Raw genomic sequence first — 12,820 nt, forward strand, 5'->3', positions numbered from 1 at the left:
TATATGCCAGAGCCAAAGAAAAATACTAATACAGGTGCTCCCATTAATGTCTTTTTTTTTTTTTTTGTAAATGAAAAGAAAATTTTTAATTGAAAGGAAATAGAAATCACTCACAGCCTTTCCAACACAAAATGCATTAACGGTCCCCAGTATGTTACTTCACATTCCAACATTTTATGCCATTGGAAAGCATTCTGGGTTTTTTTTTTCTCTTTCTCGCTTTCCTTTTCTTTACGATGTATATTTTTTGGCCCATGCTATACTAGGGATCTGGCGAGCTGAAAAGCCTGAAAATATGCAGCTTGCTTCTTTTTACTTTTTTTTTTAAAGCAAAAATGGTACATAAAACACAAGAAATTTTAAGAAAAATAAACAAAAAAGTGATTTCCTTACAAATACTGCACAAAGCACGAAGTCCAGAAGAAGGGGCGACTATGAAATGCCGAGCTTGGCAATTCTAAGAAAATAAGTACATTCGCTCGCCGCCGCCACCACCACCGCCGCCGCCAGTTCAATATGTACTGTCATCGCTATTGACACGTAGTAACTAAAGCAACAGGTTGCTAATTTAATAAAAAATGATGTGTGCACTGGGAAATTATTTGTAATTCTCAGGTGTTTTAAGCCATATGTGCAAATCTATTATAAAAGGTAGATCATAATTCAGTCGCTTTCTGGTCTGCCATGATGTAACGCTACTGACCACAGGTAATGAGAAATGAAATCTAGATTGGAGTCTCGGCTCCCGGCAAGTAAAACATTACAGCTCAGAAGTCCCACAATTTTCCAGAGATTAGTTTTATAGTACTGCGCGGAGTTAATTAATTTAAATGTAATGCCAAGCCACGTCTACTGGGAATGTGTTAAAGAGATCAGGCCCCGAAATAATGTCAATTTCTTAAATGTCACATTTTGATTAGTGTAAAAAATAAATATATAAATATATATATATATATATATATATATATATATATATATATATATATATATATATATATATATATATATATATATATATATATATACACATACACACACACACACACATTATATATATATATATATATCTATCATGTAAAGCGCCATGGGATAAATGGCGCTATAACAATAAATAATAATAAAAAAATAATAATATATATAGTTTGGAAACTACAGAAATCCAGCAGGCAGTCTCTTCTCTTTTTTAATATGGTTTCCGGAACAATTGGGGTTTAATATGGGAGTTTATAGAATATGTATGATATATATTGGAATATAACAATTCTTAAAGGGGTATTCAATCTCCAAGACCCTTTTTTTTTTCCATGTGTGGATCCTGGAATCACAAATATGTAGTGTGGTCACCCAGAGGACTATATGGCGGGTAACTAGTATATGGGCTTTGTTGACACCTTGTCATTTATACCTTCCTGCTCATGGTTGGTTTGTAGTGTCCCTGTATATATACCATTATTTATTAAATATTCATTATAAAATATATGCAAAAGAGGAGCCGCTGGAAAACCAGGGCTGTGGAGTCGGTAAGCCAAACCTCCGACTCTTTGATTTCCATGATATCGACTCAGACTCCACCAAAATGGACTCTGACTCCACAGCCCTGTGGAAAACAGGAGCTAAGGATGATCCATATTTTTTTTCGTATTTTCACTCTATCTTAGGAGACCGGACTAGTCCTTATAAATGTACGAGCCATAAAACAGAGAGCTCATCCGGGCACCCAGCTGTAAACTAGAGATCAATCTCTGGGCAATCAATGATATCTGGCCATGAAATCTCCACCAGATATGGCAGATGCATCATATACAAGACGTGCTCCAAATCTGAAATAGTCCGAATCTTGACAGGCGAGAAGTATCCCAACAGTTGTAACATCGGACAATTAGTCCATGATCACAGTGTTTTTGACCCATAGTTTTGCAGAGGATTAAACAGCGAGATCTATCAGAGGTGGTCACAGCGAAGGAGACATATAGATGTACTGAAAGAAGCCCAGGACAGAACGCTAACAGAAGTCACTGCCTGCGTAGTCTATGAAAACAAAATCGCCATGAATCCCCCCAGTATGGATTACACAAGAGTGGATAAACTGATTGTGACCCCGACAATGCACCGAGCTGTAGGAAAGAATGCAGCCCGACTTATCAAGACGAATGTTTTACATGCCCCTCAAAGGACACTCAGAAAGGAGATGTTTGGCAGGTACATGGAAACACACACAAAGATACTGGCTTATAATGGAGTGGACTGTCGGAGCCTTCACCTCTGGATGTAATAAGTGTCAGCGCTCGTAATGGGGCATTTCACAAAATAAACGACTTCCAGCCTCCACATAAGCTCATTCCGGAGTCACTAAAAATATTATGTCAGGTCCTTGCTTCATAAGCACTTTCTTATTCTAGTGTATCAGATCTCATTAGGGCGCAGGGCAGTGATGGAAATACGCCGGCCGCATGGATCCGCAGGTGCTGTTCGGAGGAGCCTGGATGGCTCAGAGACTGCTGCCGTTTTAGGCATTTCAGACAGCCATCGGTCTGTGCACACATTCAGTATTTGCAGCAGATTTCTCTGCACCAAAAAAAGGATTTTAGTAAAAAAAAAAAAAGAACGTTTTCAATGTTTTTTTTTATCAGTTATTTAAATGGGTGAAAAACCCTGCAAAAGATGAAATGCTGCAGTTTTCTTTAAAAAAAAGCTTTGATTGTTCAAATCTGCAACGAAAATTTAAATGAAATTTCAGAAACCTAATTCACTTTGCGAATAATGTGTAATGCGGAGGGGTTTTCTTGGTTTTTGTTTTTTAAAAGTTTAAAAATACCTCTCCCCCCTTTCATGAATGTGCTTTAAGCTTCTCACCCTGGGTCTCCGTGTCCACCTACACACCTTCCTGTTCCCTTGTTGGAAGAGAGTTGCGGACTACCCCCTGGTTCCTCAGGAGGAACGAGAAACCCCTCAATGGACTTTTAGAGAGTCAGATCCAAGGTAGTGTTCTTAGTTGTGTTGTTAGGGATCATAGAATGTTAGAGTTGGAAGGGACCTCCGGGGTCATCGTGTCCAACCCCCTGATCAATGCAGGATTCACTAAACCATCTCAGACAGATGTCTGTCCAGCGTCTGCTTCAAGATTTCCATTGAAGGAGAACTCACCACCTCTCATGGCAGCCTGTTCCACTCAACGATCACCCTCCCTCACTGTCAAAGTTTTTTCTAACATCCAATCTGTATTTTCTGCCTTTCAGTTTCATCCCATTGCTTCTCGTATTTCCATCTTGACTAGTCTGTACAAGGACCAGTCGGGTGTAGGTATGGCTTGTCTCTAGAGTTAGTCTTCCTTTCTCCCTTTGCCCATGTGTGAGTGTGGCACATGCTCACAGCAACCCTATGAACTTTGCTCTCATAGACCTTCATGACTTCTGACCATAGACGCCCTTTATAATAGTACAACGGGATGTGTCGGCCACTTAGAAGGTTCAGCTATGGTTGTTCTATCAGCGCCCGCGGCAGAATGACAAAGGCTGGATTCAGGTGTTCAGGATAAGTCGAGATACAACTCAAAGTATCGAAACCCAAATTCACAAAAATGTTCATCTCTTCTTCCATTAATTTTTGACACACTGGTTTGTGTCTTCTGTTTTTATGTGCAAATTTAAAAGATTATAATAACATATATAAAGGTCACCAAGACTTTAACATGGATTTTGGAACAGATTTTGTATTTACCGTGGTGAATTAGAAACTAATCTGGCAGAGTTTTAAAAAAAAAAGTATGCTCTATGTGCAAATTTTTTTTATTTTATTTTTTTTGCAATTGAGAACATATAAATGTGGCCTAAGAATGGTTTCACACATCAGAGTTTTACCATCATGGTACAGAGCTCAATTTTAACACCGATCGCTTGATCGGAACGCAATAGACTGATATATGGCTGCGGAGTTTGGCTCATGAGTTCGGCGGCCGGTCTGGAAATTGTGGTCTGTACATGAACTGTTTAATATGGACCTGTAAAACCCTCCTAAATATAGCAAGTCATGCTGACACTCACCAAACAAGACCATATTCCCAACAAAAAGAAAATGTTCATGACGCAAATAGTAAAAACGTGAGAAAATCATGTTGAATCTGCCTGAGAGAAGGGAATCCAAACACAATGAAGAGTTTCTTGCATTGCACTCGCTAGTGTGGCCCCGGCCAAACTCTCCCAATTGTGCCAGGGAGATGCCAATAAGTTACCTTTTTTTTTTTTTTTTTTTTAATTTAGAAAAGAAAAAAAAGAAAAAAAAACTGGAGGCAGATTCCTATGATCAAGGAGAATGGTGACATGGCATCCATCTTTCCTCCTGCCACACACTGATCAGTCTGATCAGTGAAGGGCAAGAGAGGAAGCTTTCAAGATCTGCACATCAAAATGATGTAATGTATTGTGTGTGTTAGTTTTACAGATGTAGCCGAGCCAAGAGTGTGGTAGCTGAGCTGAATGTGTTTTCACGATGCGGCTGAGCTGAGTGCTGATATAGTTGAGCTGTGTGGTGATGTAGCAGAATTGTGTATGTGCATGTAGCAGAACTGTGTGCATGTATCTATGTGTGTATAGACAGCAGGGCTGTGTGTGCATGTAACGTGCATGCACCAGTGTAGTGTATATGTGTGTGGTGCAGAGAGTGTACATAATGTGTGTGCTATAAAGCAAGATATGTGTAATACACATGCTGCAGATAAACACGAACAATAGATCCATCTCCCTCTCTAGTGTATTAAAATTGGTAGTATTGATCCCACCACTTATTTCCTACTGATTAAAACTTCCCTGGCAGTATAAAGATGTTTTCCCTATTTTCTGCTGTCAAAAACTGATGCTCATCTTCTAGTAAAGTGCATCCTGTAGTCCAAAAAATACGGTACTCTGGATATTAATATACGGTACATAGCTTTGGAAGAAATCTGAATCCAACTGGTTGCATTAACATTGAAACATGGATCTGATGAAGAAGGAGACATTATAAACGTATGAATGCTGTGATTCTGATGACTGGGAACCCCACCAGTTGTGAGAATGAGGGTCCGAAAGACTCCACTATAGACAATGACTGGATCAGTGGTCACACCTGCTCACTACAGCTACATTTACACAGGGGATTTTGGGATCTGGATTATGAACTTAGTGGGGGTCCCAGAGGACTGACCCCAGCAGCCACACATTGATCATCTATCCTGTGTATAGGCGATATGTTCTTAATGGGACAACCCTGCGAACAAGCTCTGTCTACGCATTATAAAGGCCCACCAGCAAGTTTGGAAAAACCTCTCGCGGACACCCAGAAGTATGTTCAACCAAAGAGTATTATAAAGTATATGAAACCACTTGTTCCTTCGAGAAGAATTCTTCAAAAGAAAAAAACATTTTTTTTTTTTAAGAAACCGTTCCTCCGCCATTCATTCACTGCACTTTCCAGATGCTCAACATTCTTGACATCAGAGTGGAAAAATTTACTGTTAGTCTAGAGAAATCCAATATCGCCCATTCTTGTCATATCCCTCATAGCTTCATTATTAGAACAGGTCTGTGGAAGCTATAAAGGGCTGCTAAATGATTAAAAATATGGCCCTTGTGTTACATCACTTTTTTTTTCACATACTTGAAAGCATGAACTCCGTCCGTACGCAGAAAGTGAGCGTCTACCTTATAAAACACAAGAATGTGCATTTTCATTAAATATTTGTCTGTATTTGTGTAAGATACATCAAAATTCAACTTGGGCAAAAGTCCTTTTTACGGCAACCTGGGGGTATTAAACACTAAAGAACATAGATCCGAAGCCCAGAACAACACCGTAAAGTTTAATAGTATTCATAAAAAGGACACAGCAATGCTTACATTTTCCACTTTGTCAAAAGCAAGTCAGTGTTACTTCATTCTCTTTCAGAATTCAGCCGGGTTCACTAGACGACCCCAATAATCTGGCAAGTTACGGGGCTATGCCTCACTGGGCTTGGAGCAGGGAGACTGAGGAGGGACTTGAGGCATAATACGCTCCTTACACTTCTGTACGTGTCGCACACTGATGTAACAAGCTGTGAAGAACCATATAGTGGAATCTCACGTGTCAGGAGGCCTTCTGGGTCTCCTGACACATTTCCCCATAGAATATTAATTATGGAGATTTTTTTCTTTTTTTTACTTTACTTAATTGACCCGCAGTGGGTCAATTAAAGTATTATTATGAAACAAACGATGGCGCACTGCAGTTGGGCAGTGGTTCAGACGCACAGACAACAGCTACATGTGGCCACACGCTTACACCCAAAACTCCCAGTTTACTCAGACATTTCCAGAAAGAGGAACTGCACAAAAATAGTTCAAAGAAAAAAATGCCCCAGCACGGACAGTGGGACTTAACACATACCGGCAGGAAGTGCTTCACAAATCCTGCCCATCGGTGCCTGTCACGTGATCGTGGGGAGCCGATGTGTTGTCATGACAGCAGGGGCGTCTGCAGAAGACCCCTGTCCCTGTCCATTTCCTGTGAACATCAGTTAATGAGAATCTGTCACATGCTTAAAAAGTTTTTTAATTAAATACCTTGTAAAAGCCCTGAGCGCCCTTGATTCTGTAACTCTTTTCCGTTTCGTGTAGCATAACCATCACAGATATAGTCACATTTGTTTTTTTCTGGAGAGCAATATGTGAAATTTCTGCTTTGAAGTCCAACTGGACGTTTCTCCGGAGTCTTCTAGGAGGCATATGCGTTCACCCCTTCCTCCCAGAGGTGCCAATCACAGCTCAGCAGCTAATCTAGCAATCTAGTAGTCTCAGTAACTGCCGAGCTGTGATTGCCAGTGTCTGGGAGGAGGAGGGGTCAAAGCGCCAAACACCAAAGACGACTCTGAAGAAACGCCCAGTTGGACTGCAAAGCAGAAATTTCACATAGTGCGCTCCAAAAGCAACAAATGTAAATATCTCTGCAATGGAGCGATGCAGCGCTAAAACGGAAAAGAGCAACAGAGTCAGGTGAGCTCAGGTCATTTTACAAGGTATAAAACTCATTTTTTTTAAAGGAACTGACTGGTTCTCTTAATGAGGCTGGTCTACTTACTGGGAAAATCCATGTATGGATAGCTGCATAGTTTCTGCTTGACATTCAAATAAGAATGTAATATGGCAATATTAAATTTATATAGCCATGCTGACAAGGATTTTCAGAGTAAATATATCAACTTCATCAGGTCTATGGGATCTATTTAAATGGGATGTTCATTTCAATTAACTGTAGCCCACAGGGTCAATTGGGTCTGAAAAAAAACCCAAAACAAATAGTACGGCAACCGATCACTGAGCTCAGAGGCTCATACAGTTTACCTTCAGCTATAGAAAAATGCCCAATTTTTACACTATTAAATATAGTTGTTAAACCTGATGGGGCTGGTCTACTTACTGTGAAAATCAACGTTTGGATAGCTGCATATTTCCTGCTTGAAATTAAAATGAAAATCTTGCTTGACTCATACAATGCTCGCCTTAATATCAAAATTATATAGGCCCATTGACATGGATTATTCACAGTAAGTACATCAGCTCATGCAGTCTACATCCTTCAGGTAGATGATTGGCTTCAGCGCTGTCAATGTGCCGTTAACACTGCAGTCGATCAACAAAGCTTGGGATACAGCACTGGACCCTGGAGAGGTGAGTAAAGCTTTTTTTTTTTTTTAACACTTCACTGAACCGGAGAATAACTTTTAAAGGAGAGAACATTCTCTTTAAAACGCTCCAGATTTATCATAGTTTCTTAAGGTACCTTCACACATAACGATTTCGTTAACGATATCGTTGCAACGTCACTGACCGTCAGCGCCGGCCGTAAAGCAGAGCACAGCGGTGACGTCACCGCTGTGCTCTGCTTTACGGCCGGCGCTGACACAGTCAGTGCGGGAAGCTGACGGCGGGGGACGTGACAGACATCAGAATGTGAGTATGTAGTTTTTTTTTTTTTTTTACTTTTACAATGGTAACCAGGGTAAATATCGGGTTACTAAGCGCGGCTCTGCGCTTAGTAACCCGATATTTACCCTGGTTACCCGGGGACTTCGACATCGTTGAAGACAGTTTCAACGATGCTGAAGTCTTTCCCCTGATCGTTGGTCGCTGGAGAGAGCTGTCTATGTGACAGCTCCCCAGCGACTTACCAACGATCACGGCCAGGTCGTATCGCTGGTCGAGTCGCTGGTCGAGATCGTTGGTAAGTCGTTTAGTGTAATGGTACATTTAGGCTAGAGGATAACTCTGGCACATATTTTCATCGCCTAGTCTACTGAATAGGCCTGTTGTGGAGTCGATTTTGGTGGAGTTAGGAGTCTATTTTTGTGGCATCCAAGACATACATAATGGATTGACTCCAAAAATATATAATAAATAGGTTGCAGTAGTACAATGCAGGATGGGCTGTTAATTTTTTCAGAATAATTTAGGAAAATTATGAAATTTCCTATAAATGTCTGTTCTGTTCCTGATCTAAGGCTCTCGGCTTTTAGTTTAGATGAATCTGTGCTGCAATTTATGTACATGCTCAGTAGTGACCAGTGCTGTGGAGTCGTAGTTGAAATGAATCTGTGCTGCACTTTATGTACATACTCAGTAGTGACCAGTGCTGTGGAGTCGTAGTGGAGATGAATCTGTGCTGCACTTTATGCACATGCTCATTAGTGACCAGTGCTGTGGAGTCGTAGTTGAGATGAATCTGCGCTGCACTTTATGCACATGCTTAGTAGTGACCAGTGCTGTGGAGTCGTAGTTGAGATGAATCTGTGCTGCACTTTATGCACATACTCAGTAGTGACCAGTGCTGTGGAGTCGTAGTGGAGATGAATCTGTGCTGCACTTTATGCACATGCTCAGTAGTGACCAGTGCTGTGGAGTCGTAGTTGAGATGAATCTGTGCTGCACTTTATGTACATGCTCAGTAGTGACCAGTGCTGTGGAGTAGTAGTTGAGATGAATCTGTACTGCACTTTAGGTACATGCTCAGTAGTGACCAGTGCTGTGGAGTCGTTGTTGAAATGAATCTGCGCTGCACTTTATGTACATACGCAGTAGTGACCAGTGCTGTGGAGTCGGAGGGAAATTGAGGAGGTTTGGCTTACCGACTCCACAGCCCTGATCCAATCTATGGGAGTTTGACCATTGTGACCTCTGTTGATCGTTAAACCAAAATGATTACTTGGAAAGATACTTTTGAGTTGACTTACACAACTCAAACTTACCGGAGTCACTTCCCGCGCCTGTCGATAAAGCTGGCATGGCTGCAGACAGTCACAACAACCGCACAGGGAGAAGACAATGCGACAGCCGCAAGTCAAGAGGCAGCTGTAAAAATCCAGAGGGCCAATTCACTCTACACGATTAAGGCAGCTTTTCCCTAAAAAGAACAGAGATATAATTTGTACAGTAAATCCTGCAGTGACGCCGCAAATTACGCCACTTCATCAAAAGTCAAAATTCTTTCTCAAACTTTATAAAGTTTCTAAGTCTGAGTTCTACAGAAAATCTGTCACCTCTAAATGAAGGAGCCAATTATCATCCTGAAGTAAGTGTGCAGTGAAATGCATCGCATTGTGGCATAGGTACCGTACTTAAATCAAGGAAGGAAAAATTATGTGTGATTAGACAGAGAAGACAAGGAGAGAAGGAACAGAGCGGCAAGGGGAATTGCCTCGACTGACGATCATTTTTTTTCCCCCTGTCCTTCAGTCATTCAATAGAAAGCCTGATTTGTCATTTTAATTCCAGGCCGTCACAGGCGAGCAAATTTATCATCATTCTAAATGAACGGCTCATTCTGCTTCAAAGGTAACATTGTTTTGTACATTAGCTCCACCAGGATCATAATTTACCAAGACATGTAAAAATTGCATACTGCTACGAGCGACAGGTTAAAATAACACCCCATGATGGGAGCTGTACATTAACACTTGACAAAGCAAACACCAGACTTGTAATGTGAACTACTCCAAACCAGCCAGTCTGGGGGTCAGCCACTGCGATCCGCACAAGGAGCAAGGCTGGGGGAAATCAAATTAAGAGGACGACCATTGATGTTCACCACCTACAAAATTATGTATACTGTCATAAGGGCTTGAGTTATCATTTTGCATGAAAAATTTTATCATTTTATTATCTTGCCCCAACTAGTGACAACTGATAAATGGATTGCAGCTGCAGCTCTGCTCCCATTAAAGTGAGTAGGAGTTGAGCTGCAGTCCCAGAGAACGGCCACTACACAGTGTATGGTGCTGCGTACAACCGGCTGCTGCGGTAGCTGCGAAGAGAGGGGCAGGAACTTATCATTGGTGCAGACACACAGGGGCCCAGGAAGATACACACACAACCTATCTATCCACATATATATAGATATATATGATATATATAATATACAGCATATCTATTTATTAGGTTACGCATTATTGACATGATTCCTTGGGGACGGGTCCTGAAGATTAGGACCAGTGGCATGGCTGCGCAGCTGGCTGAAGCGATGCATTCTCTGATGCTGCAAGCGGAGGCAGCGAGGACTCTGCAGCATCGGAGGATCACAGGGGGCCTAAAGCTGTCTGGATCGTGCGCTCCTGTGATCTAGCAGCTTTAGATCAGCACCTACAAGCTCGGTCTGCGCACGCTCCCCCTCTGCTGATAGACTGCAGCAATAGGCAATAAACTAGACGAGCTGAAAACATTGAAATAAAAAAAAAACCCTTCCATTCTCATTTCCTAATTTTGGTAGGTATTAACATGACGTGACGTGAGGTTTTGAAGTAGGCTATAAATCTACCAGTCTATCTTATATACATTCAAACAAATAATACACAATAATACAAGTGCTGCAATTTTAAAACAGGAAAAAGTCTGAGAAATTGAAAGCTAAGGCTCTAGGGAAATTGGGCAGACAAGAAGTGGGCCAAACTGTTCTCATCGGTCATCAAATCTGCCTCAGTGATAGAGAATGAACAGACTACCAGCCGGAGCTGCCAAAAGTCAATCTGTGAGATCTCTGGGGATCTCTGGTGGAGAATTGGGCCACAGGCTGAGAACCACAACACTGAGCTGGAGGAGCGGCGGTGCCAAGCTTGCTTGGCCTGTGCTAGGTGTAGAACACCTCCGGCATGTACTCCGACTCCCAATTACATCCATTATTCCAATGAGCCAGGGACTACAGGCATGAAGTAAGCCAGTCGAGGGATTTGCTTCATAGATGATGGCCTGGTGCTCTGCTTGTTTACAAGCCATGAGGGCCCTGTAAACATTAGCAGATTTATTTCTTTGGGTTATAAGAATGACGTAATTGAATCGAATGTGATCCTGTGTAAGCCCACAACACGGCACAACCCACATTACATTTTTACCAGGACTACGCTGAAGAAAATCACCAAATAAGTACAAATCTTTACTCTTCTTTAGCAAATCTGCAAAACAAAATTATATTTCCTTTTTTTTTTTCTTAATTTTATTTTACTTGTTCATCTGATATCTGATAAATAATAGTGGGTGTCACCCAGCTTTCCTAGAGTTAGGACCGGTAAATTAAACTGGTAAAGGCTGTGTTATATGTCAATGTGGTAATCCAGGCGCCATTATGCCTATTGTGTGATGGAATGGTCATGCTGTCATTTTACGTTTACTGCTCCCACAATTAAACAGAATTACGTAGAAAACACAAATGTAGATGTACAGTCAGCCTTAGGCCAAATTCGCTTTTATTTTTCCTTGCATCATAGTTTCATCCGTTTTTGGTCCATGTGTCAGTCGCATCCATTCTTCAAAGGTGTTCCCCAGGCTTGGGGCTCAAGTCTGCAGTCACTATGTGACCGCAGACTTGTGAATCTTCACAGCGCGGACTGTCAGGATTCTACGGCGCCAGGAGCAAGTGGTCATGTGACACCATTTTTGCGGTTTGCCTATTTCCGGCTGCATTCTGCCTAGATGTGTCCTGCGTCGCTCAAGTCACTAATCACTAGTCCTGCGTCGCTCTAGTCACTAGAGAGGCCATGCACATCTAGTCGGCATGTATGCATATTGCATACTTGGGGTCACCCGCCTGCCTTCTCCCAGTGCCAGAGAATCCTGACAGCGCGAACATTGCGCGCTATGAAGATTCACAAGTCTACAGTCACACAGTGACTGCAGACTTGAACCTCAAATCTGGATTCTTTAATGAAAAAAACAAAAATAAAAAAACACACAAACAAATGATTGATGTTTTACAAACGCCCTCTATCCACCAGTCAGTAAAAATACATACACGGAAATCACGGCTGTCCTTTTATTCTTCACCGACTCATTCACGTGAATGAGGGTGTTTGGTCTGCACATCGAACAACAATAGCACAAGCCTCTGATTTTTTTTTTATTGATAAAGGTCCATCGGTCAGCAAAAGACAACATATAAACATAAGGATGAATGACCTCGGGGAGATCAAAACATCCAACACAGCGGAGACACCATCACGTGTTTCTCAACGCAGTGATCCAGAACACTGCCCCCATCCCTTATGGGAAATATACAAATGCATGTAGAAAACCCGCGGAAACACCATCACGTGTTTATCAACGCAAGCAATAAATAGCCAGGTCTTTCACCGGGAAGGAACAACCACGGGAAGGGCAGATGTTTTGATCTCCCCGAGGTCATTCATCCTTGTGTTTATAGTCCTTTTACTAGGCACTGCTCCTAATAGCCAGTTTCCTACTCCACACTGATGAGGGGCAAATACCCCGAAACAGCTGTCTGTGGATGGATACCATGTTTTGGCATAGGTGGTTTTCCTTTTTGGATA

The 12,820-nt window shown here is 41.7% G+C and overlaps 1 protein-coding gene across 4 annotated transcripts in view; it reads right to left on the minus strand.

The window, feature by feature from the left end:
* Positions 1–12,820, minus strand: part of MPP7 (MAGUK p55 scaffold protein 7) — a 394,349-nt gene that overhangs the window by 243,865 nt on the left and 137,664 nt on the right. For all 4 annotated transcript variants that reach the window (XM_069729627.1, XM_069729628.1, XM_069729630.1 and 1 more), the window contains one exon: positions 9,254–9,408. In XM_069729627.1, coding sequence (XP_069585728.1) covers positions 9,254–9,290 — 37 coding nt within the window. In that variant the 5' untranslated portion in view covers positions 9,291–9,408. The remainder of the gene's footprint in view (positions 1–9,253; positions 9,409–12,820) is intronic.

This window comes from Ranitomeya imitator, chromosome 6 (assembly GCF_032444005.1).
Source record: "Ranitomeya imitator isolate aRanImi1 chromosome 6, aRanImi1.pri, whole genome shotgun sequence".
Classification (NCBI taxonomy): Eukaryota; Metazoa; Chordata; class Amphibia; order Anura; family Dendrobatidae; genus Ranitomeya; species Ranitomeya imitator.